This window comes from Bemisia tabaci, chromosome 2, assembly GCF_918797505.1.
Source record: "Bemisia tabaci chromosome 2, PGI_BMITA_v3".
NCBI lineage: Eukaryota > Metazoa > Arthropoda > Insecta > Hemiptera > Aleyrodidae > Bemisia > Bemisia tabaci.
Genome location: NC_092794.1, coordinates 39,031,363 through 39,058,965, shown reverse-complemented (window position 1 = coordinate 39,058,965; position 27,603 = coordinate 39,031,363). Strand labels below are relative to the sequence as shown.

Sequence of the window (27,603 nt, the reverse complement as noted above, 5' to 3'; positions counted from 1 at the left end):
TGGCGGCTTAGAGCGGGAAGTGGATATTTAGGCTGCTTATCATCGGATTTGTATGAGACTTGGTATTCGGGGATATTTCGACACGAGAAGAACGAATCTTTCATTGGATTTTTGAAATTTTTGAAAACTTTAAAATGGCGGCGAAAAAATGACGGAATATCCATATCCCGGCTGTTTACCGATGGATTTGCACAAAAGTCAATACTCTGGTGGTTTTTGGCTCGACAAAAAATAATCTTTCATTATAGATTTTTGAAACACTGGATATCGTCAAAATGGTGGCGGAAAAATAACGGAAAATCCGCATCCACCATCGCCATTTGCAATTTTGCCGCCATTTTAAAGCTTTCAAAAATTTCAAAAATCCAATGAAAGATTCGTTTCTCTCGTGCCGAAATACCCCCGAATACCAAGTCTCATACACATCCGACGATAAGCAGCCTAAATATCCACTTCCCGCTCTAAGCCGCCATTTTAACCGCCGCCATTTCGAAAAGGACAGACATTTCTGGAAAACTGATGCCAGACTCGTTTTTCTCGTCCCGAAAAACCCTAAGATTTTAAGTTTCAGACCAATCCGCCGATAAAAAAACGGAGATGCCAAAGTTCCGCCATTTTGAATTTTGACCGGCCGCCATTTTGTCAAAAATCAACATTTTGACCTGCGGTTTACACCAGAAACTTTCTTTTTTTATTATCTTTCGAATGAGGTATCACAAAAGGGGGGTTGCGTTTGAAAAAAAAAGTTAGCCCCCGCCCCCCTTAGAGGGGGGGCCCCCAAAATTTTGGGGGGACCAAAAAGTTGCTACCTTAAACCGAGGAACATTCCCATAGTTTCAAAATTCTATCAAAATTAGGAAAAAAGTTACAGGAGTGGTAGGTGACTTTTGGATAACTCTGTATACGAGTTATATGTTAGCATTAAGTTGATTGAGTAGGTAGGTATTACAATTCAGAGTCATAGAATAATGACTGTCGCTGACGAAGCTAGCGAAGCTATTTATTATTCTATGCCAGAGTGTTATACTACTTAGGGGTTATGTATGGGGTAGTGTTGTACAATGAGTTATGTATTGACATTAAATTATAAGTTCATATTAATAACGAGGGGATGACAATATCTTATCGGTTGCGAAAAGCGATTTTCCAAACTACGAAAGGAAATGAAATATATAGGTACAGGAAAATGGAAAATTAATAATAATTTCCCAGAATTATTGAGAAAGTCAATGATAATGACACTGATTAGATTTCTTGAGGAAGTCAATTATGTAGGTATTTTTCAAATCCTGTAAATTTAAGTTCATTCTGAAATTTCAGGAAAAATGAGCGCTTTCACTAAAATAACTGTTTTTATTTTTCTGTTACTGCTAAGGAGAATGCTGAAGCATTAAAAAAACTGGGCATAAAATAAAACTAAAAAAGCAAAGGCTCATTGTACAAGGATGCTAAGAAAAATGACTTCTTCGCAAGAATGTAGGTAATCCTCAAATTAAAGAGACTGTCAAGACAAACACTCTACCATTTTCCTTTAAATATAATTATTAGCAGAAATATGAAGTAAAGAAGTGTTTTGTTGTTTTATTTTCTCATTGGAAAAAAGGCATTGTGAGCAAAAAAATTTACAATTTAAAGTTCCATGTATTTGGAAAACATCAGCGTGCATAAACACATGGCAATAAAACATGAAATTTCTCTCAATATAGGACTAAACGTTAATCCTTATCTAAATTATAATAGCATTCTGTAATGCACGAACGATCATTGCATTATTTCATGAGCATACAATTGACATCAAATGACATCGATACGGAAACAAGAATTTTTTCAGCTTTATACTGCTAAGTATATAACTGGTTCAGTGCCAGTGTAATGCTAGCATTACACTAATGAGCGTATAACTGTGTGATGAAAGTTTACCAGTCACGGCCACCTGCATGCAGATGTCGTCGTACTCTTCAATGTGCGATTCCCGTTTTCTCTGGGCCCAAGCCTGCCTCGGATGAATAGTTTTTGTCTCGTTATTCTTCTCACTTGTTAAGGTGTTTATGATTTACTTCTAGAGATTTCACTTTTCTTTTAATATTTATATTTGATAAGTTAAAAGCAGTTAAAAGTTGCGCTCTCTTTTTCACAGCCTCATATCAATATACCTACTTGGGCAAACCCGAGAAATCTGACTCCCCGATGGTTGCGATGGTACCGTTAACAAGTGTGAACACCGCGAAAGTCTCATCGTGGAATAGGGGCGCAAGGCGTCCCCGTCCTCTCGCCCCGGCCCAGCGCCACCCCCGCGAGGCCGTTCTTTTAAGGCCGGCAGCGCATTGTTATTCAGGGATGTGCTAGCTAGCATAATTCTAATGCGCACATAATTAGTGAAGTGTCAAGATAATACTCCTGAGTGTAGGCAATAGTGAAGTTCTTGGGGAAAATTTCCCGGAAAACTTTTTGATGAGTGATTCCTATGTATTTTTGGACGCTGAATCCGAATTTCGCATTTGTGTAAAGATCTTTTCGCCGCTAAAGCCGCCATTTTGAAAAAAATGGCCTAAAATCCCAATTTTTGAAAATATCTCGCTTATTTTTGATTTTTTGACCAAAGTAGTTATTTTCAAAAATAAACTACATAAAATTCTAAAGAAAACAGGTTCTTATCAATTTTTTGATATGACTGAAATTTCAGCCGCCAGAGCGCGCTGAAAAAACCGCCAAAATTCGAATTTCGCGAAACTTGCGCTTTTCTCGTGAATAACTTTTCTCGGGGTGACTCTAAGTGAAAAATCTTAACTATTAAACTTATAGAGCAACAAATGTAATACTAGGAGTTGCTTTTTTTATTTTTCTTAATCCTGGACGCCACTGACAAGCTTTTGAAGTTGGACTGAAAAAAGCTGAACCGAGCATGGACAGGGTTCGCCAGTGTCTGCGTAATTTCTCTTCTGTGGATTTTTCTAGAGGACTTATTTACGAGTCAGATTGTAAAATTTCATTGGAAGGTGACACCCCCCCCCCCCCCCAAGACTCCCGAACAATTGAATGTCACAAATTACCTCCCCCCCCCCCCTCTTCACTCTGGCAATTACCGCTGTTTTTAGTGAATGAAACGTGAATGCAATGATTTCATCGGTGATATTTCGAGCAAAAGTTTATGTTAAGTTAATTTAAAACACATGGAAAAAAAATGGAAACACTGATTTGCATGTTCAGGGAGTAGTGAGATTTCACATATGAAACATAGCTCTGAAAAATCGACGAAAACTATTCGGCGCAGGGCCAAACGACTCTGTGCAACAAAAATCCGCCGTCAATGACATGAATCGAATGTTTTTCATCAATTACCTCTTCTGATGGGCTTAACCCACCGTAAAGTGAAGATTTTGTGTTTTTACGCATGCCCTCTTCTGTGAGAAGAGACAGCGGGAACGGTGACAGCTCATATGACAAAAACGTTGCAAGTTCCTCATCCGACTTTTTAGCAATGCAAATTCTTCGGTAAATCAAATGAGGATCGACAGGAATAATATCATCTTGAAAATATACGGCTGACTTGGCTCCTTGGCTCCTGGCTTCGAATCAGCTCTGGTGGTGGGTGAAGACATAGATTTGCTGGTGTTGCTAATTGCGCATAGCAAAGAGGTACCAAATGTATTTTTCATGAAGACAGCTAGGGGTAATAAGCCCCAAGTCTTGTACAACCGAGAAAGTGTTGGCGATTAAATAATTTCGGATAATATTCGTTTAATTCACGCTTTCACTGGGAGTGATACTACCTCGGGAATTTTTAATCAAGGAAAAGTCAAATTATTGAATATTTTAAAAAAAAATCACGATTTAATCAAATCTGCAGAGGAATTTAATGACTCGAAATCAACACGTGAAATCATTTCTGCTGCAGGCCAGAGGTTGTTTCTTGCACTTTACGGCCAGAAAGACATTGAGAAAGTTTCTCTAAATAGGTACAGATACGGCTGCTTTATAAAATATTCATTTCAAAATAAACAGAATCTTGGGTCTTTGCAGCAGGCTGCAGCAGAGCATGCATTCCGAACTTATTTGCAGGTCCAGGAGTGGCAGGGTGAGAAAAAGGATCCCTGCAATTGGGGCTGGAAAGCCACCAAAAATGGGCTAACGCCTATAACAACTTTGGATCCACCAGCTCCCGAAAATATTTTAAAGCTAATTGCCTGCAAGTGCAAGAAAGGTTGCCGCAAGACTTGTGGGTGCCGTAAAAATGGCTTACGATGCACCATTCTCTGTCAGATGTGCAATCAATCCTGCGATAATTTTCAAATGGAAGATACCCTACAAGGAGAGGAAGAGGAAGGGGACGTCGATGAACCGGAAATTATGACATTCTTAGATGATAATCAGGATTGTGAATCTGGCTCACCTACGCAATCAACGCCAGTACCTGGTCAAAAATCTGAAACAGACAGTGAGTATGACGAAAGTAACATGGAAATTGAAGAACCAGCGACAAGGGTACTGCGCTCAAGCAAAGCAGTGCAACGTATTGATTCGGAAACATCCAATCAAAAAAACAAGAACTCAGATGAGTCAGATGTGCCACAAACTGATCTAACGAAAATTCCGGGACCATCTACAATGCGCTGTAGAAAATAATTAGGTAGATGCTTGATTTGTATTTTTTAACTTTGTATGCACAGTACAATTTCTTCAAAACTTGGTTGATTTGTGAAAATTCAGAGAACTCTGAAATGTTTTTATTGCAACTTGAAAAAACTATGCAACTGTAATAATACAGTCCGTCTACTTTAAGTAGGCTTCTTTCCGTCCATTTTCCCTATTCCTGTCCAAAAAAATTATTCATAAGAACTTATAGAAATTACTTGATGAACTATTAATGTTACTCGAAATATCACCGATGAAATCATTGCATTCACGTTTCATTCACTAAAAACAGCGGTAATTGCCAGAGTGAAGAGGGGGGGGGGGAGGTAATTTGTGACATTCAATTGTTCGGGAGTCTTGGGGGGGGGGGGGGTGTCACCTTCCAATGAAATTTTACAATCTGACTCGTAAATAAGTCCTCTAGAAAAATCCACAGAAGAGAAATTACGCAGACACTGGCGAACCCTGTCCATGCTCGGTTCAGCTTTTTTCAGTCCAACTTCAAAAGCTTGTCAGTGGCGTCCAGGATTAAGAAAAATAAAAAAAGCAACTCCTAGTATTACATTTGTTGCTCTATAAGTTTAATAGTTAAGATTTTTCACTTAGAGTCACCCCGAGAAAAGTTATTCACGAGAAAAGCGCAAGTTTCGCGAAATTCGAATTTTGGCGGTTTTTTCAGCGCGCTCTGGCGGCTGAAATTTCAGTCATATCAAAAAATTGATAAGAACCTGTTTTCTTTAGAATTTTATGTAGTTTATTTTTGAAAATAACTACTTTGGTCAAAAAATCAAAAATAAGCGAGATATTTTCAAAAATTGGGATTTTAGGCCATTTTTTCAAAATGGCGGCTTTAGCGGCGAAAAGATCTTTACACAAATGCGAAATTCGGATTCAGCGTCCAAAAATACATAGGAATCACTCATCAAAAAGTTTTCCGGGAAATTTTCCCCAAGAGCCCCTATTTGATGCCCAATTGCCTGGACTACTAACTATGTACTCGTAAGTGTATGGCGAGTATAATGCTAGCTACACACTCGGGAGTGTGTAACTAGTGTAATGCTAAGTAGTAATGCTAGTGTAATAGCTACTGTAATGCTAGTGTAATAGCATAATGCAATTCTGTGTGCAAATCACATTATGCTAGCCATACACTCATTTTTAGCAGGGTAAGCAGAATTTTTCCTCTTTAAACTGTTGGCACCAATGAAAAGAGCGTGAAATTTACTCCTCAAAACACATGCTACATCAAAATTTAACTGAAGAACTGAGAACATTATAGGGTCTTTATGGTTCGGTGTCAAAAACATTTGTGATTTTTTGTCAATTTTGGCTGGTATTTCGTTTGGTCTGCCCCTGTATCACGGATATCCGATGATTTTTGATTTTTTAGTTTTAGGATCAATTGATGATAGCCATGGTACCTACATAGTAAAGGAAGGAATGCCTTAGCCCACTCAGCATGATAACTTAAAGCAATGTTGTTATTTGCTGACATATGTTGATGTAATGTTACAAATATGGATGGAATGTTAAATCAGTATTTTCAGGATAAGACTGACAATATCAACATTGATGTACTTAAGCTTGATAGACCGGCAATCAAGGAGATGTCAAGAAGTGTCAACCTGATGATAACAATGTTGACGGGGGCATATCAATATTATGTAAGATTATTGTAATGTTACTTCAACCTTAATATCAATGTTGTTGCAATGTTCAGGCAAATCCCTGGCAGTAGCACATCAACATTGATGCAATCTTACCTCATTCTTACTAAGATGGATATAATATGGCTGCAATGTTGATGTGTAAGATGTGCAATATTATACTAAGATTGTATTAAGGTTCTATGCTGAGTGGGAGAGGGATGGTCGGCCGGGGGGGGGGGGGGGGGTCTGGTATCTACACCGTTTACCTAGACTACAGCAGCTGAATATTATATTAAAGTTTACAAAAGTGTGAATTTTTCGATTGGAATGAAAGTTTGATCAATAAACTTTTGATCATATTTTGTGTTGTATCTTAAGTTGGTAGCATGTCACAGCATAGGGACTATAGCCCTTGCTAAAGGGTAAACTATGACTCGGGAATCATGTAACCTTTACCAATACACGTTCGCCTTCCTTACCTTTTAGTTTTCATTCTATTATCGTTTCCTTTCGTTCTTTCATTTATGATTTAGTTACATCAAATGGCGACGAGTATTTAAATCCGTAAAAAACCTGTAGGTAAGTCAACCCGCGTCGCGGATAAGCTGAACTGTTGAACTCGCAAACTCGTGCCGCGTGTGAAATAAGCCACCAAGTGCGCGCCGGTACCCCATGATTGATGACAGTCGCTCTGGTTTTTTCGTTTCTCGCCTTCAGTAAAAACCTCAATCATCTCTATCCATCAAAATGACCACCTTAGAAGAACTCAACTCTAAAATCAACACCTTATCATCTCTGGTTGGGAAACTTGCAGATCCACAACCCACCCAAGCTTCTCAATCCTCCACTATCAGCTCTCGGCCTCCTGTTCAACAGTTTAGTTTTCCTGCGTATTCGGCAACCTCCAGCGAATCCCTCGAAGAGTACTTCGAGCGATTCAAACTCAAGCTGCAACTTAGCAACATCCCCGATGAAAACTTTGCAAGCTACCTTCGCATTCACATGGGCTCGGATCTTTGACTGTACAGTTTATTCACGGCATTATACGTGATGATATTAGGATGAAACGGTCAGTATTAAGCCAGAAAATTTTAATAAAGCCCTGTCCACTGCACTTGACACGGAGGCCACCCGTAAAGCGTCCACCATCCTTAAAGTCGCTGATTCCAAAATTCACAAATGTTACCATGAAAGCATACCAAAAACTCGGCAACAGCCCTACTCCAGACAGTCTTCTCGCTCAAATAGTAATTCAAGCCGCAGTCGTCCCAGCTCTCCGAACTCAAGACCTTTCAAGCGTTATCGGAGCCCCCATCCTCCTTATCGTAAATCTAGCACTCAGTTTCCAAATGCATCTTGTCAATCCTGCGGCGGATCGCATGCAAGATTCTCTTGCAAGCTCCGGAACTCCACCTGTAATTACTGCAATATCAAAGGCCACACTTCCTCAGTTTGCCGAAAAGCCAAGTTTGCTGCCAACAACTCTCACCAATCTCAATCTCGTATCAACTCTCTCACCAATGAAAACCCTCATGACCAAAGTTTAGAAGAACCGGACTGTATTGAGTTTCTACAGGTAAATTCCTTCATGGATAATATCAACTTAGTTAGAGAGGAAAAACCAGTATCATATCCCAACCTTTTTAATGAACATCTCAACCTGTTACGAGGAAAAGTCTCAGCCCCCTCGAACACCTTCCTACCTGAAGAAAATGTGTATGTTAAACCAATCAATCTCAAAGTTTCTGTTAACGACCAACCCCTGACAATGGAACTCGACATAGGTGCTTCTGTTTCTGTTATCGATATTGACACTAAAAATCGATTCTTTCCAAACGAAACACTATCCGTCTGAAAGAAAATTCTCAAGTTTTACAAAAAACAGATTTGGCACGCTAGGCTACTTAAAAGTTAGAGTCAAATTCAAAAACCAATCACAAATGCTTGACCTGTATGTCGTTGACTTTCCAAAAGATAACCTCTTCGGTAGGGAGTGGATTAACGCTTACAAACATCAGCTGTCCTTTTCTAATCTTTTTGATACAGACGAATTGAATCAAGTGAAATTTGATACGTCTGACAACAGTAATACCATCAAAGCCAGATTGGAAACAATTCTCAAAGATTATGATGTTCTTTTAAGCGACACAGCAGGAACTCTAGAAGGTGAACCATCCACCTACACCTTAAATTGCATGCCAAACCGGTCTTTGCTAAAGCAAGGCCGCTCCTTCACTTCTGGATGCATATGCCCATGAAATAGAGGAAAAACTAAAACTCGGTTATTGCGTTAAAGTTACACATTCTGAATGGGCCTCCCCCACTCATGTTGTTGTCAAAGGCAATAAATTACGTATAACGGGTGACTATAAGTCCACACTCAATCCTCAGTTAATTTCAGACGAACATCCAATTCCAAAAATCGAGGATATCTTCAATAAAAATAAAGGCGCCTCCCTTTTTTGCAGACTAGACATCACTGATGCGTTCATGAGCCTTCCGTGCATTCCTTCAGCGTGTGAACTTATGACACTTAACACTCCCACTCATGGCCTAATTCGCCCTACTCGTGCACAATAAACTACAAAAACCCTCAAAAACATTTTCGGGCAAAAAATCCGGTCGAGGAAATTGTCGTGTTACATCTTATTAACCAAAAAAATTCCCTTTCACCCCTCCAAGAAGGTTGATAAAACTAAGTAAGTAACTATGAGATGGCAAAAAGCTCTCTTAAATTCTCAGGGTCCATCAAGGCCACATATGTCCAAAAACTCTATGCAAAAACTTACTCTATATGGTTTAAAAAAAAAGAAACAAAAAATAATCCCTTAACAATAAGAAAATTTAAAAAAAAAAACAAAAACAAAAACCGATTATGTGGTTCACAGATATGTACATAAATCCTTCGAATGAACTTGAAATCACAAAATCGGTCGAGAAAATTTAAATGAATTTTCTCCTTCAATTATGAGTTCCGCAACAAGCACGACTCGCTTGAAGCTTTCCATACACGAGCCGCAAGAAACTAATTTCTTCTTTCTTACCTACTGATTGTGAGGAGAGCGGGAGCATTTACTTTTTCCTTCATTTATACAGGATGCAACAAGCATGACTCTTGCGTTTGCAGAAACCCTTTCATTAAGGAGATCGCGAGAGCCTTTACCGCGTTCATTTCCAAAAGGGATTACTCCAGAATTTCATGCATTTTAATAATTTAAACGATTCATCTGTTCTTCTCTTCTCTCCTTCTGTCCATTGACAGAGATACACAATTTTTCCGACTCACTGACGCGACCGGCTCGATGCTCTCAGTGAAACGATGCCTTCTTATCCCTGACGCCAGCTTCAGTTTTACCAGTGGACCCATTTTACCACATAGGTACATTTCAGACTCTTTCGATTAACTTCGCTGCATCTAAATCATGGTTGCTTTTACTGTAAGCTTACCATATGATTTGGATGGTGAGAAGGCTAAAAGTTTTCGTTTACTTTTCCTTTTTTTTCATTTTCACGAAATGGGTCCCATTTGACAAGAGGAGTTACTTAAAGAAATTGAATTAAGTTTCGATATAAGAAAACTCACACCCATGCTGTGATGTAAGTGTTATTCTGATTTTTTTTTTTTTTTTTTTTTTTATTTTTTTTTTTTTATACCTTAGAGGTAATCCACACTTGTTTACGCATCGAGCCGGTCGCGTCAGTGAGTCGGAAAAATTGTGTATCTCTGTCAATGGACAGAAGGAGAGAAGAGAAGAACAGATGAATCGTTTAAATTATTAAAATGCATGAAATTCTGGAGTAATCCCTTTTGGAAATGAACGCGGTAAAGGCTCTCGCGATCTCCTTAATGAAAGGGTTTCTGCAAACGCAAGAGTCATGCTTGTTGCATCCTGTATAAATGAAGGAAAAAGTAAATGCTCCCGCTCTCCTCACAATCAGTAGGTAAGAAAGAAGAAATTAGTTTCTTGCGGCTCGTGTATGGAAAGCTTCAAGCGAGTCGTGCTTGTTGCGGAACTCATAATTGAAGGAGAAAATTCATTTAAATTTTCTCGACCGATTTTGTGATTTCAAGTTCATTCGAAGGATTTATGTACATATCTGTGAACCACATAATCGGTTTTTGTTTTTGTTTTTTTTTTTAAATTTTCTTATTGTTAAGGGATTATTTTTTGTTTCTTTTTTTTTAAACCATATAGAGTAAGTTTTTGCATAGAGTTTTTGGACATATGTGGCCTTGATGGACCCTGAGAATTTAAGAGAGCTTTTTGCCATCTCATAGTTACTTACTTAGTTTTATCAACCTTCTTGGAGGGGTGAAAGGGAATTTTTTTGGTTAATAAGATGTAACACGACAATTTCCTCGACCGGATTTTTTGCCCGAAAATGTTTTTGAGGGTTTTTGTAGTTTATATCAGCTCGTTTTTGGATGGAGAAAGGTGTGGCCATAAAATATTAAGTAGGTACTATTGGCTATTTGAAAATCCTGAATGAATGGAAAGTAAACAACATCTGCTAAAGCACTAACACATTCAGCGGAAATTTTAATAGCACCCACTGACTTTGTGAACAGTCTGGAAATAGGTAGTTGAAAGTAGTGGGGTTACCTAAGGTAGTCAAATGTATCAGTATACCTATTGGAAAGGCTCACAGGAAAAGGGTGACAGGGGAGGGGGAGGGGTTAAATAGCTATCGAGTTGTCATTTACCTGCGTGAGAAAATTAATGGAAAAAGAGTATAACTTATTGTCATAGGCATTACACTGTAAGCTTATTCCAAGTGATAAAATAATTTTGCTCATTTGTTTCAACTACGCACATCATCCCTCTTAAGCGCACCTATGTTTGTATTAATGCTAGCAGCAAGTTTTTCGATACTGAATTTCATCACTCAGCAACCTATCAGATGATAATGGAAATTCATGAGAGCGTTGCCTTATAAATCATAGGTACTCTGTATGGAATGATGAATTATTCATGAAACAACCAGTGAATGAAGTAGTAGAGCACAAATTTTACCAAAATGAGTCTATTTGGTGTGGCATGACTTTAAACCAGCTAGGTATTTTCATGACTTTTGGGATTATTATTCTTTAGAGCATCCAAACATCCAAACTTTGTTCCTACAGACTCTAGGTACACCATACTCTAAGGAGCATTGTAAAAGAAAAATTGTCGATGATTGCAATGAAATGAGAAATATTTTCATTTCCCCTGAATACTTAATTTCTCATTGAAAATTTGGCAACAGGCATACTTATCGCATAAGATGATCTTCCTAACTTGAGGGTGCCAGCAGCCTGATTGTTGAAAGTTTGTGTTTGAAAGGTAGACACAGATGACATTGGTTAAAAGGTGGAGCGTTATTAATCAAATATGTCTTATCGCTGCTTTATCGTGCCTTTGTCTGGTGGAATGGACAACATACTGTCAGAAACTTAAGAGATGCCTTTAGCTTGTCTAGGGTTCCACCCATCAGAGGCGACAAGACATAGCGCCGACCAATCACGTACCGCCTTTTGACCTATGTCATCTATGTCTACCCGAGAAACACACAATTTTGACAATCAGGCTGCGGGTTCTGACAATGAATACCTATTAAGAGAATTTCTCACTGACCTTATTAAGTATCGGCCATTGCGAAAAAATACCTGCGCATGCAATGAAATAGCTTGTCTTTCTCTTGGATTAATTTCGAATAATATCGCTTCACCATAAAATTTGTCAAATCATATACTTGCCCACCTAGGTAGTGCCTTAAGTTATTTTAAAAAATGCAATAGCCACGAAGAAAGTATTTGGTCGTAATACAGGCATTTTAAGGATAAAATATTGCAAAATTTACCTCTTAAATTCCTTGAGTTTTTAAGGTTCACTGACAGACATCAACCGAAACGGCAATCTCTTGATAAGAGCATTTAGTTAATATATGGAAGGTGATATGCGAGCTTTCCATTTCTTCTCATAAATGATACCAATTGATCTAATCACATTCAGCCTTGGACGATTAACGGTGTAGAAACTAGGTAGGTCAATACTGAACTCCGAACACATGATATTTTACGTGCACTGTTTCACTGGAGTAATTACATGCTGGGAGCTGAGCTTAGAAAGCACTCGCTAGGTCAAAATGGAATAATACTTCAGTAACATACATCTTGCAATAAGTATAAATAGCAATAAGTGGGTGCAAACATAACCTTATGACTTGATGTAAACAAACACTCAATACGTGAATGACACAGAGGCTCCCTCTAGCAAACTGGTCCTCATTTAAAACAGAGAACTGAGATTAAATATCCATTAACAGGGTGGAGATTATCCCCTCACATAAGCAGCAAGAATGAGGGGCGGCGATTTAAACAAAGCTTTCCATTCCGATTTAGGTGGGTATATCCTCTCACTTACTGGGGCTGATGCGATCAGGCAAGGCTCATAGACAAAGTAAGGATCATGAAGACATACTTCTGGCTGGATAAAAAGATAATTGTTAATATAATTGTATTCAGCCTTGATTGACACAATCGCACTTATTCCAATGGAACTAGGTAGGAACTGGCACCTACGTATGTTACTACTGTAGTCCTCTTAACAGATAAGCAATTTATTCTGTTACGCTTTTGTACGGAGGAAGAATGGACGCACCCATTTCACACGGTAATCGATGCAAGAAAATGAAGCCTTCATTGTGTTTTCATCATCAACTTATGAAATTATGAGAATAATACGAGTACATACCTTTCATTAAAGACCTTGTTACTAAAGTTGGGCAAAATGATGTTTCTAACAACTCCTGACGCAAAATCAAAGAGACTCAGAAGAAACCAATTTGAGCAAATGCTCACAGTCAAAGACCTTTGATTATGTGACATTCAGTTGACCTATGATTGAACTGTTCCGTAAAGGGATGGAATTGTGCCTCACATACTCAGGTACGCAAGCCGCGCGTAACAAGAACGGTAGAGGAGATAGGAGGATTCCAAGATAAATCATGAAGGAAACATGTTCTTAATGTAAATAACATACACTTCAGAGAAACATAATCACTCCAGAGCACATAGGTTGATGGCAAGATATAGAGCGAATAAATTTTGGTCGAAGTTCAGTGACAGTCGCATGTGAAGACCGAGGCTCATATTCCAGCAATTTTTAGACTTTAGTAGTGAGAATACATTCTGTGATGTAAATGCTGCTTCCTTTGGAGAGTTTGGCACAATTTCGGTGTAATTTCTTTGACGTAATTTACCGGAATTACATCTATCGCTTCGGTCAGGTACTGACATAAACATGACGACATAACCTCACTTAAAATTTTGTCACATATCGTTCAATAAAATAAAGATATCACTTGAACATTTTAAGAGAAATTAAGGTATATCGGGCTCCAGTAGAACACGAGAGACGTAATAATAAGAGTACGTACATATAGTAGTTAGCATCTACTAAGAATTAAACTCTTATCCAAAAATCTATTCACAACTAGTTAAAGAGGTTGGTAACGACCGACCAGAAATCACTTGAGATTTTTAAGAAACCAATGAAGTAGTGTATCGGGATAAAAGTGGGCGTAATAATATAAGTGTGTAATATTAGTTAGGATCTAAAATGAATTGAACTTTTAAATTAAATCTGTTCATTATTCACAAATAAATGCAGTAGATGGAGGTTGATAACGACGACAGGAATTTCGTTCCCGAAACTCGGACGAACCTGAACGAACAGAATGAACCAATGGCGTTGAACCATTATATTACTGGTTTTTTTCTAAATTCAAAAATTATAGCTAAAATTTTGAAGGATGTAAGCGGATGCTGGATTATCCGTGAGATAAAGCGCTTTTTTATGTGGCAAAATGAAATCCTCACATCTTCACGGAGTGCCCTTTATATAGGCTCCATTACGATCTGCGGCCGGGTAAGCGAGAAATCTGTTGTTAAAGATGGTCATGACGGGCAGTTTAGTCGTATTTTCCGTAATTTCTCTTTAAGATCACTAGGAATGTTACAAAACTGTAAAAACCCATGGACGCGGTAACATGACGATTCTTTAGGTACCCACTTTTATGGGTCTAAGGTTTACCGTTATCGCGGAGTTTGAGTGACTTTCTCAGGACCCTGGATTCTTGAAATTCAAATTTCCCGGCAAAGTAAAAAGTAAAATTTTCCTTGTTTTGGGTCATTAAGTGCTTATAAGTTTTTGAAAACTCAATGGATCTTAATGAAACCCTTAAACGCCATCCGGCTAACTTAGCTGCGTCCATAGACACCAAGATCGTTGGAATCCGTGCCGCCGTTTGCTCTGAATTCCATTCTAAATCGAATCAATTTTCAGATTAAGGGAGTTGCCTGTGACTAAGAGTGTCGGCCACCCGTTTGTAATCGGGACTTTAGTAGGACGTCATTTTCCTCGACCGGGGGTGGCTACCGCCACTCTTGATGGTATCTCCAGCATCCCGGCCATCTGGCAACGCCGTTTCGAGGGAATACTAAGAGGTCAAGACAACGCTACACATTTTTTTGATGACATCCTAATTTTGCAGACACACCGGGTAAGCTTCTCAACGTTTTAATAGACGTCTTCGACAGACTCCTCAAAGCTGGCTTAAAATTAAACCGAAAAAAATGCGCATTCCTTCTGACAAGTATTGAATTCCTTGGTCATCAAATTGATAGGCACGGACTGCACAAGCTAGATAAACACGTTCTCGCTGTTTCAAACGCTCCCAAACCACAAAATGTGGATACGCCCAAGACGTTCCTTGGCAAAGTCACCTATTATCATTCATTTATTCTGAATCTCTCAACCCTCACACATCCGTTAAGAGAAATGCTAAAATCCAAAAATTTCAGATGGACCAAAGAAGCCGAAGATACCTATAATATCCTCATCAGAGAACTCATCTCAGATAGAGTGCTAACACCCTATGATCCCAACCTGCCGCTGATATTAGCTGTAGATGCCAGCCCTTTAAGGCTTGGTGCTGTTCTCTTTCACGTCATGCCCGACAAAACGGAGCGTCCAATGTCTTAAGTACGCCAGCAAATCTGTCAATAAAATGGAACAAGCATATCCGCAAATAGATAGAGAAGCCCAAACTATATTGTTTGGGGAATCAAAAAATTCTTTCAATATCTCTACGGCCGCAAATTCATCTTGTACACAGACAACAAACCTCTCTCCCATATTTTTGCGCCAAACTCAATGTTGCCGAAGTTCACATTATCAAGATGTGCAAACTATGCGTCTTATCTTTGCAATTTCATGTACCTACGACATTAAACTGAAAAAGTCAGAAGAAAATCAGAATGCTGATTATCTATCTCGCTCACCTATCCCTGACGCTCCAACGTGTTCACAAAATCAAGTCACAGATGATTTTGACTACTTCTTTATCCCTTACCTGCACACATTATGGGTTTCGAACTTTTTTTTGAAATTTCGAGTTTTCTAAGGCCTCTTGGGTCTAGATAACTCAAAATTAGTGAAAAAATTTATTTTGACTTTTTTTTACCCGGAAATTTTGACAAAAAAGGGTGGTCAGTATGACTGACCACTGAACAGGATAGGAATACGCAAATTTCCTATTCACCTATGTGGATATAATTTTCGTGTTTTTTTTTATTTTTGTGTAAAAAATGATCCTTGTCTCTACCTATCCGCGCAAGACATTCAATTTCTGCCCTCCAAGCCCCCAACCCTTCCCTCGCAGACCTCCCCTTACCTTCCATACTAACTTTACCAGTGAATTATAAATGTTGACTCCGTAGATTTTGTAAGTTTTTCAATTTTTCTTACATGTTTGTAAGTGATAGAGTCTCTGTTTTTGGAAATTGAGTGAAGCTAGTCTTAGAAAAATGTATAATTTATTATAAATAAATAAAGCAGAAATATATAAAACTGCTTGAAGTGAAGAACATACGAGCGTAACTGGAATAAGTAAGGAGGCAATCAAAGACTAGTCACAATAAAATAAATTCATTTCTTCAAAATGCAACGATAAGAGTCCTTTCCCACATAAGACTAGCAATTTTAAAAGAATAATTTTGGTCAATAATTAAAAGTAATGAACATAATCATAAAAATTACTGATAAAATAATAATAAAAAATAAAGGAACAAGAATCCAGTTCCAGCTCCTATAGCCACCTGCTCGGTGGTCAGTTATACTAACCACCATGTTCAAGCATGAATTAAATAATCAAAACTTCTGAATTTTTCAATTGCCAAATAACATTCTCGCAGCATTATAGTCTAACTTAATATTTTACTACTAAATCAGAACCATTTGCGTCGCACAAGCAACTGACAACCGCAAAACTGGAGATAACACCGGCGGCACCAAACCTCCAACGAATCGGAGGTAAACAATAGATGATAAAACAATATTGCCAACATACATCGCCCGGCAATATTTTTTTTCATATTCTGGACCATATACCAAGTATAACTACATGGTTGGTAAGGGTATGTCGCGCCAAAACAGCCATGAATAATTATTTAAAAAGGTGGTCAGTGCCATCAAGTCGACTTATTGCCTCTAACTCCAAATTCCATCGCTCTGGAAACAAGCAAGGATCAAGAATTATCACCTCTCGTTCCAGCCATCCAATCGAATGATAACCTACTTCACCTTGGGTTCAAAGGCCGAGAACTTGACTACTCAATCTCAAACGGTTGTTTAATGCTTGGTCATAGAGTGGTAATTCCAAATTCCCTTTGCAAAAAACTTCTAAAAGAACTTCACCTGGGCCACATTGGCATCACCAAGATGAAAAGCATTGCCCGATCTCTTATTTACTGGCCGAACAATGATCGCGACATTGAAGAATTAACAAAAAGCTGCCCCACTTGCTTAAGCCATGCAAAATCACCGCCCAAAAACAACAGCCATCATTGGGACCGTTCGAAAGAAGCCTGGTCTTGGATTCATATCGACTACGCTGGCCCAGTGCACGGCAAATACCTACTTGTAATAGTAGATGCCTTCTCTAAATGGACTCGAGCGCTCGTCACATCATCCATGACATCATCCATCACTTGAAAAAAGCTAGGTCATCTATTTTCTCTTTTCGGCGTTCCAGACACTGTGGTTTCAGATAATGGTAGGTAAGCAATTCACATCCTCTGAATTCAAAGAATTCTTAACATCCCAAGGAGTGCGTTTTCACAAACTCACTGCACCGTACCATCCAGCTACAGATGGACAAGCCGAGCGTTATGTGCAGACCATCAAAAACGCGTTAATGCGCCTGGACACCACATCGAAGAACCTACAAGAAAATATTGATCGATTTCTTCAACGCTATCATAGAGCTGCTCATCCTGCAACGGGACATTCGCCCTCCTTTCTCTTTCTTGGCCGAAACATCAAAACGAAACTTGACAAAGTAGTTCCAACGTCCTACAAATCCGAAGCTGGCAGTCACCTCTCAATCTTGTCATCAATATCTGCAAATCCTAAACCTTGCTCTCGCAGGCCTCGGTCTTTTAAAATTGGTGATTCAGTCATGTTCAGAGTTAATAACTCTAAATTAGGAAAATGGATGCCTGGAAAAATCGTTGAAACCTATGGTAAACTTCATTACTTAGTTGATGACGGTAGGATTCTGCATAAAAGACACATCGATCAAATCAATTCCTGCAGGAAAGAAGTTCGATTTGCTGATCAAGAAACGCCTCAAGACAAAAATCGAAAAATCACCATCTTCCAAGAAAAGAACCTCTCACCGGCCAGCAACTGCTACATAGTGAATCTTTTAACTACTATTGGCGACCGTCAACACGCTCAAAGCAAGAATCCACCAATATTAGTAGTACGGAGATATACAGGGTGTCTCACGAAAAACGAGCCACCTTGAATATCTGCCGAACGCGTCGGAATTTCGAAAAACGGTAAAAGACGTGTTCGTTTATATCGAGGGGGACACCTTTTGGCGTATTCGACATTTTCCCAAACCGCGGGAGGGGCGCGGGGCGGAGGGTGCCCCACCCGTAAGTCGAACTTTTCAAATGGCACCCCCACTTTTTTATTTCAGAAATCAATTCTACGCAAAAAAACAAGCCACCCTGTCCAAACCGAATGTAAATCGGACAATTTTTCAGTGATTGACAGAGTTTGAAACATTTTTTTCATGCTCTTTTCAAAAATTTCCCACGCCCAATGGAATTGCTGTATCAAACCAAACTCTCCGCCAAAAAAATTCTTAAACACGGTACTTTCGATAAAAAAATAAAAAAAAATCTGCTGCACTCGAAATCTGGAGCACGCGGAGCCCTTCTTTGCGATATTAAAATTCGTTATACCGAACATTTCCGGGGGGCGCTCATCGGGAGGGAGTGGTAAGTTTTAGACAAGAATTATTAATCTTTTTTCTGAAGCATAAGAAACCGTGTCCATGAAGAAGTAGTTAAGTAGAAAAACAACGCACCGCGGAAAAATAGCGTCCTCAGAAGTATCAAGGTCCGGCTCAAGTCATTGACCCCCCCCCCCCTCCCCCCCAAAAAAGCTAATCCATTTGTTTTTCTACTTAACTGCTTCTTCATGGACACAGTTTCTTATGCTTCAGAAAAAAGATTAATAATTCTTGTCTAAAACTTACTACTCCCTCCCGATGAGCGCCCCCGGAAATGTTCGGTATAACGAATTTTAATGTCGCAAAGAAGGGCTCCGCGTGCTCCAGATTTCGAGTGCAGCAGATTTTTTTTATTTTTTTATCGAAAGTGCCGTGTTTAAGAATTTTTTTGGCGGAGAGTTTGGTTTGATACAGCAATTCCATTGGGCGTGGGAAATTTTTGAAAAGAGCATGAAAAAAATGTTTCAAACTCTGTCAATCACTGAAAAATTGTCCGATTTACATTCGGTTTGGACAGGGTGGCTTGTTTTTTGGCGTAGAATTGATTTCTGAAAAAAAAAAGTAGGGGTGCCATTTGAAAAGTTCGACTTACGGGTGGGGCACCCCCCGCCCCGCGCCCCTCCCGCGGTTTGGGAAAATTTCGAATACGCCAAAAGGTGTCCCCCTCGATATAAACGAACACGTCTTTTACCGTTTTTCGAAATTCCGACGCATTCGGCAGATATTCAAGGTGGCTCGTTTTTCGTGAGACACCCTGTATAGGATCACAAACCGAACCATCGCCTGAAACTACATGTCTCCATCTTGAATCGCTTCATGTGAAGTCTACTGCTTCTGTCCCCTGCACCAAAACGAATTTGAATACTAATGCTCTGAACCAAACTAAAGTGCCGTCCGGTAATTCACCCGTTTCCCCTTCTGGAAGCTTATCTGCTGAACTTTTAAAGCATCAAACCTCCGATTCGCAAGTAGGAAATACATCGCAGTCTTGAAACTGCATCAACATCATCTTGGAGCTCATCGCCAGAACTTTTGCTTCCAAGTACGCCAGCAAAGTATAAGGTAAGGTCTGCACCTTACAATCTAGTCTCCTCACCAGCAGTATCAGACGCAAGTTCACCTCGGATCTGGTCGACGCCGCCGACCTCACCCACCATTGTTATCGATCTCACTCTGGAAGAAAACTAACCACCAACCTCGGCATCTCAGTCAGTTGAGCTATTATCCCCAACCCCAAAGCCTCCCAGAAACAGAAGACCGCCCAACAGATATTCACCCTCTTAGTATGAAACCAGCTTGAAGTATCCTACAAAGAACCATATTCTTTAATCTTATTCATATTATTCAATTTTCTCTGACATTCAAATTACTATTTGTGTAAAATTCTGACAACATCCATCTTGGATTTTGCTACGTATCTGACAAGAATTTCAAATTCTATGCAACACTCTCTCGCTAAAATTGCTGTTTCTATTTTTTTTCTAACCGCTTGAGTAATCTCCATATTTCTGTGATATCTTTAAATTAACAATCTAGTCACGATAAGATTTTAAATCTTTGAATTAAGAGAGTGTCATTGCTATCGAGTATTGTTCCTAAATAAAATTGTTAATTTTTTAACGCATGCGGAGATCTATTGCTCAATTCCAACCAAAGTGTTTTTTTTTTTCTTTTTTTTCTCTATGTTATATTCTCAACCAAAGTAGTTTTCAAACGCATGCGGAGAACTGTTGTATCTTAAGTTGGTAGCATGTCACAGCATAGGAACTATAGCACTTGCTAGGAGGTAAACCCTGACTCGGGAATCATGTAACCTTTACAAATACACGTCTTCCTTACCTTTTCGTTTTCATTCTATTATCGTTTCCTTTCGTTCTTTCATTTATGATTTAAGTAGTTACATCATTTTGGCACGACCATTTTTCAATGAGGATTATTTTTTGGCCGCTTGAGGGCGCCGAAGTGCAGAAAACCCCTAAAAGTAGGCAATATCGTCAATTATTTCCATCGATTAATATATTAACTTAATATCCTGAATTTTAAATAATGTAAAGAAATGTTTTTTCAGAACTGAACTCCCAACCATTGCCACCCTCCCTTCCCCCTCAAATTGTTGCACCTATTTGAGAAGTACCTTAAGATTCTGCCTTAAGTGAAATTTTCAGTAAAAATGCAAAGCTTTGAGTCGTTTTGAGAGGGTGAATTTCACATAAGGGCTGCGTAAGACCTTTTAAGAGGAGAAAAGAGGATCAGCTTTATTTGATAAAGAATCAATATTTAAAGTATACTTATGTTTCGTTTACCTTCTACAACATCAACACGAGCCATTTGATAGGGAGGACTCAGGGTAGAATGAATGCCACCGCCGCAGAACTAACAATAAAATGAACATTCCCGGAGAGAATCGACATGAGGGTCCTTACCGAAGAATGATGAAGATTAACATGATGTTACCGATGATAAATGAAAACAATTCACTCTTTGCATGACAAACTCGCCGGTAGGGGGCTCTTGGCCTGCCCTCTCTACTCGTCAAAAGTTGTGACGCAAGGGGAAAATGGGCGAGAACTCGGCTCAGTTGTTCTCCTACTTTTTCTCCCGTCCGTAAAATGGGGGTCCACTGAGAACGGAGAGGAATTCGTGCAACACGCTAAGGACTCTGAGACGCAGCGTATGAAAAGAACGTTCCAAAAAAAAGTTTATCATATTTGAGTGTTCTCCTCTCATGCCCTCGAACAATAGGTGCGTACCTATTTTACTTAAATTTGCGCCGTTTTTTTAGAAACGAGAATAAACTTTGGTAATTAGATACGTGACCAGTCTTGATTGTTTACGATGATTGTCGATTGTCGTAAAATAAAGTCGTAAATTTCCTCCGGACAAAAATTCAATGTCGATAAAAAATATTTCAAACATGAAAATAGTCGTTAAATGTTAGGTATTCACATGGAGTCTTCAGCTGGAAGAATGAAGCTTCAAACCTTATATTTCTCGATTCACACTTGATGCAACTTGGTGCAACTTGGTGCGTTTCCATTAACTTGCTCCATTTGCTGAACCGATGTCATAGGTACCATACCGGTGTCATAATTCGGCCAAGAAAAATAAAAGAAAAAGAATAATGAGAATATAGCAGTATAAAATTGAAGAATCTTTAAAGATTCTTTAGAATATTCTATGGTCACACTCATAATGGTCCGCAGCGCATCAGGTACATACTACAAACTGTTACAAACGTAATGTTTCGCTTTAAGTCGAAAAAATGGTTTCTTCTGATTACCGAACGACGGAGGTGCCCCTCCATACCTTAGAACTGATTTTATGCACAAAGCATGCGTTTCTCAGTCTCAATAGGTATTTACGTTATTTTGGATGAGTCGCAAGTACTTTTCGTTTTAATTTCAATGTCAAATAAACAGAATTAGGTAAATACTGAAATGAATTGGCAACAATCCCTAGGATCCCCTCATGGGAAGATTTATTGGGTGGTTCCATTGCATGAGCGAAGGAAGGGTAGTTCGGCGAGGGGAGTAGGGAAAGATAGTGTCCGAGCGCAAAAGTTTTCAGGCAAATTGTGTAAGAAAATACGAAATACATTGGGGTTTGTGGGATGGATATGGCATTATCTCGCAACGCTGAAAGAAATTAAAACTTGAAAATTTCAAATTTGAAAAGAAATACCCAAGTAGCATGAATTGCAATTTCATTGCAATGGATTGTGAGTTGATTGCAATTTTTGCTTGTTGCCTATACGTTCATTTGAAGGCGCTGAAAAAGTTGCAATTTTATTGGAATGAACTTGCAGGAAATGTAGGTTATGCTTGTTGCCTAACCTTCTTTTTCAAGGCACTATAAAGACTGCAATTTCGGTGCGATCATGTTGAAACAAATTCACGCCATGTGCCTGGCATCCAATTTTCTAGTTGTTTTAAAGTTTTTTCGACTTAAATGTCTCACCTAACCCATATAGCCCTACATATTTTGAAAATATTGTCACCTTTATCAAAATATTTTCATGGCAATATTGTAAATAAAATATTTTCAAAATATTTTGAAAATGTTTTTAAAACATTTTAAAGGAATATTTTGAAAATGTTTACAAAAAATATTTTTAAAATAATTCAAAAATATTGCCTGTAAACATGCATGTTAAAAATATTCCTCAAGAAAGTTTTGAAAATATTTTAAAAATATTTTTAAGTTCTCAAGTTAGTATGTGGTGTAATTTACACCGGTGTAAATTTAGTGTAAGTACCTATTACGTGATATCGAAAAAAAAAATCAGACAAAAAAAAATATGAAAAAAAAAAATAACACGAAAAAAAATAAATAATAGGCAAAAGAAAGAAGCCTGATAAAAAAAACGGCGTTAATCAAATCTATGATGAAAGTTGAGCCGCGCACTGACGCAATGCATGCTATAACAGCCTTAACAGGCGTGATTTCAACCCAGCTCACCATCAGCTCCCTGTGGCTCGGAATGGCCCCAATGCCATTTGGGCCAAATGCTCGGAAATGCAAGATAGGGGGCAAGCCCAATCCCCTACGGCGCGCCGAGGACGTGTGGGGTGACCCCGACCCCGAATCCTCTCGTCACGAGGAGTAGACTCCCCGTGCCGGGTAGGCACAGAAGTGTAGGAACCGGCACGTTAAACCAAACACTGTTGTTGTTGTTGTTGTGGCTCGGAAGAGTACTCCGCTATGACATTCGCGGGTCGGGTTCAAGCCCACTCAAGAGCGTTCGGTATTTTATGCTGCTGAACGTCGTAGGACATTAGGTAAGAATGGGTTCGAATTATTCTAATTTCCCCGGAAAATTTAGGGGTTGAAATTTAAAGGTCGTCAATATTGAAATTTCTTTGCAAAAAAAAAATTGCAACTTTTTTACAATGAGGGGGTCAGATGTTGTAAAATAATTGCAATTTTCTTGCAAGAAAGTTGAAATCATCTGGAAATTTTATTTCATTTAAATTGCAACTTTTTCGTTGCAAAATGCTACTTGGGTACGTTCCTCATCGAAATTTTAAGAGCGTTGCTAAATGGTGCACAATAAATAATTAAATATTGGTGCAGCTTGGCAACATCATATTTTACAGCGTTGCCGGATGGTGCTTTGATTTACGGGATAAACATACAAGAAACAAACTCCGAGGATATAAGCATGAAGCACGTTGTATTGAAAAGATACAGTTACATCACAGAGAGACCGACGACGACGACCGGCCCCGACCACACCTAGAAAAGCAAACTGTATACCGAATGTTATGAATTTCAGCATAGTTGTTTTGATAACCACACGATTGGTCTTACTCCAATCTCAACACCCTCTCTCAATCTTGTGTGGTCAAAACTAGAGAGAAAATATAGAACCAAAAAAAAATACACCTGATTGTATCAAAACCCTCTCTTAATTTTTAACTTACATACTACGGTTACAATTATTGTGTTAGTTACACCAATAAATAATTCTGATAATAATTTTGATATGAGTTGCACTTGGCATGAACCTTGGCAACAAGACAAAAACTTCATATAAGAAAGAAGAAGTTAGCCTTTTTTTTTATTTATTTTCTTTTATTTTATTCTATTTTTTTTTTTTTTTTTTTTTTTTTTTTTTTTTTTTTTTTTTTTTACTTGGCTTTTAACATAGCATCACGGAATTTGGTTAACTTGACATTCCCCAGTGGTTTGGTGAGAATATCTGCTATTTGGTTATCTGTATTAATTTATTGTAATTTTATTTCCCCACTTTTGGTTTTTTCATGGAGAAAATGGTATTTCACATCTATATGTTTGGACCTCCTATTATTTGTCCCATTCTTTGCCATAGTTATACTGCTAGTATTGTCTACATGTACGTTTACATCTACTTTTATGCCAGTTAACTCATAAATTAAATCCCGTAAGTATGTAGCCTCTCTCACTGCCTCGGCACACGCAATGTATTCTGCTTCTGTGCTGCTCAAACTCACAATCGGCTGCCGTCTCGAGCACCAACTTATAGGTCCTTCTGCCAGAAAAATGACATATCCTGTAGTTGATCTACGTGTTTCATAGTCCCCAGCGAAGTCACTATCCGCGTACACTTCTAGTTGTAACGGAAAACCTTGTACAAAGTCTATCCCAAAATCCGCCGCTCCGCGAAGGTAACGCAACGTGCGCTTCACATTGTTCACATGCGTCGTCAAAGGAGATTCAAGATGTCGGCTCGCATAAGATACTGCGAACGCTATGTCCGGCCGCGTTTTATTCGCGAGATATAATAAACTGCCGACAGCCTGTCGATACGGAAACGTCACTTCCCCCGCACTTCCCCGGTCCATTATCCTCGGGTCCACGCTTTCTAACGGAGTTTTTACTGGTTTAGACGCATCCATATTGAATTCTTCAAGCATTTTTTGAACGTATGACTTCTGGGTTAAATGTATGCCATCTTCTGTTCTTCTAATTCCAATTCCCAAATATTGCGAAGGTTCCCGGTCAACCGACACCTCAAATTCTTTTTTCAAATCTTTGATCAAGTCGTTTATGAGATGCTGCGATTCTCCAACCACTATGCCATCATCAACATGAATGGCCAAAATTAAAGTTCTGTTTTCATTGACAAAAATGCACTTGTCGTTTTTAAGCTGTTGAAGTCCTCTGTTTAAAAGAACGGCTGTAAAACGTGCGTTCCAATTCATCGAAGACTGTTTCAAGCCATATAAAGACCTTTTCAGTAAACATATTTTTCCTTTAATTTTATCAAAACCGTCTGGTATTTGCATAAATATTTTTTCCGTTAATTCGCCATGTAAAAATGCTGTTCGAATATCAAACGTTGTTAGTGCGTATTTGTTGTGAGCTGCTAAGGCAAAGATAATTCGCATTGGGCTGCTGTTGACCACTGGAGCAAAAATATCCGTGTAATCAACTCCTTCACGTTGTTCACAGCCACGAACACAAAGTCTTGCCTTATGCCTTTGATTATCCTTGATCGAAAAAATCCAGCGACTTGAAAGAATACGTCTTCCCGCCGCTTCAGATTTATCAACCAAAACCCATGTGTTATTCTTCAATATGGATTCTTTTTCGCTGTTAATTGCTTCTTGCCATTGTTAGGCGTCAGGTGAATTTAATGCTTCATTCATCGTGGTGGGTATGTTTTGTGACATCATTGCTTCATGTCCGAAACGTTCCGGTGGCACGCGTTCGCGATCGGGGTACCGACGCGCGTCGTCCCCCGCTCCGTCCACTGCAATCACGGTGTCGTTTACCGATGTTGATGCATCGTCATCACTATTGGGCATCCATTCACTGCCTGAAGTCTCAAAAAATAAAGTGCTGCCAGTGGAATTGAGGTCAGTTTCATTGTCCGCCGTCTCATCTTCTTCTTCTGTCCTCTGATTTTCTAGCTCCAGTTGATTATGCAACGGCTGTTTTTTTTTAAATTCCACTTCGCTTCCACCTGTTGACAGTTGGACAGTGTCTTCCTCATTCCCCTTGTCATTATGCTCAACGTTGTTGGGCAATTTTAGAAATTTTACTTCACGGGAAATAACAATTTTATTGTTGATTGCATCATACAGTCTATATGCATTCGAAGAATACCCAACGAACATGAACTTTTCGGAGCGTTCGTCTAGTTTCTTCACATAAGATAGCTTCTTGGCATAAGCAGTGCAGCCAAAAATTTGTAAATATTTTAGATTTGGAGGCCTGCCCATCCAATTTTCATACGGAGTTTTAGAGTCTCCTGCATGTGGCGCGCGATTAGCTAAAAATGCCGCTACAAAGTAAGCCTCGTTCCACAACTTTTTGTCACAATTCGCATCAATTAGCAAACTTCGCGCTTTCTCAGACAAAGTACGAACCATCCTCTCCGCCCGTCCATTCAGGGAAGGAGTATAAGGGGGGGTATAATCCAAAAATGTTCCACGCGCTTTGCACCAATCTTTAAACGCACTTGACACAAATTCGCCCCCATTGTCGAGCCTAAATTTTACTATGCGCGATTGCTTTTTATTCTCTACTTCCGCCGCGTAATTTTTGATCTCGTCGAAAGCTTCACTTTTAAATTCAATTGCCGCGATCTGCACAAAACCCGTGTAATCATCAATAAACACAATTACATACTTTTTATTATTGTAACTTGTTGAACTGATCGGACCAGCCAAATCCAAATGCACCAATTCTAATGGCCTTGTTGCGCGACTTCTTTCGCTAGAAAATGGCAACCGCACATGTTTAGCTCTTATACAAGTTTCGCACTCGAAATTTTTAGTATTCGCGATTTTCATGCCTTCACTCATTTTGGATAATTTAATCATATTTTTCAAACTGAGATGTCCCAATTTCTCATGCCAATTACGAGTTTCTTCCACGAGGAAAACTTCCGATTTTTCGCGACACACTTTGAGTTTAACCAGAAAAAAGCCTTGTTGTTTATAACCTTTTATTATTATCACACCATTTTTGCAAATAAGCACCATATCCTCCTTGAATATCACTTCGCCTCCATTATTCATGATAGCGTTAACAGAAAGTAAGTTTCGACGTAAATTCGGCACGTATTGTACTTCATTGAGCACACATTCTTCCGAGACTAACTTTCCTGAATTTACAGCAACCATTTTTCCTCCTTCATTTGCTACTGCGATTTCAGAATATATATCTTGAGTGTCTGTTAACAGCTGTAAAGACTTGACGAGGTGTGAAGAACTGCCACTGTCAACGACAAAATCTTCAGTTGTCTTCTCATTAGCAGCGTAAAAACAAACTGTTGAATCCCCATCATTGTTCGGTGATCCTTGCCTTAATTTTTCTGTTTTTCTGCAGGTTGCGTTGGTGTGATTATTCATTCTACAAGTTGAACACCACTTCTTTTTGGCCCCTTTTGCGCCAATCCCTTTGCATGCTTCAGTTTTGTGTCCATATCTGTTACATTTTTCACATTTAGGGTACTTTCTTATATCATATGAACTCCTACAAAATT

General features: G+C 38.9%; 1 protein-coding gene across 3 annotated transcripts in view; it reads right to left on the bottom strand.

Moving 5' to 3' along the window:
- Positions 1-24,037, bottom strand: part of LOC109041769 (cytosolic carboxypeptidase 2) — a 302,746-nt gene extending 278,709 nt beyond the window's left edge. Inside the window, exon 1 of one of the 3 annotated variants that reach the window (XR_011899358.1) lies at positions 20,933-22,926. Coding sequence is in view for 2 of the 3 variants with exons in the window: in XM_072297299.1 (XP_072153400.1) it covers positions 20,933-20,957 (25 nt within the window). In the remaining variant the exon portion in view is untranslated. Of the gene's footprint in view, positions 1-20,932 lie in introns of all 3 variants that reach the window. The other 2 variants (XM_072297299.1, XM_072297302.1) reach the window with 2 other exon arrangements.
- Between the last annotated feature and the right edge of the window lie 3,566 nt (positions 24,038-27,603).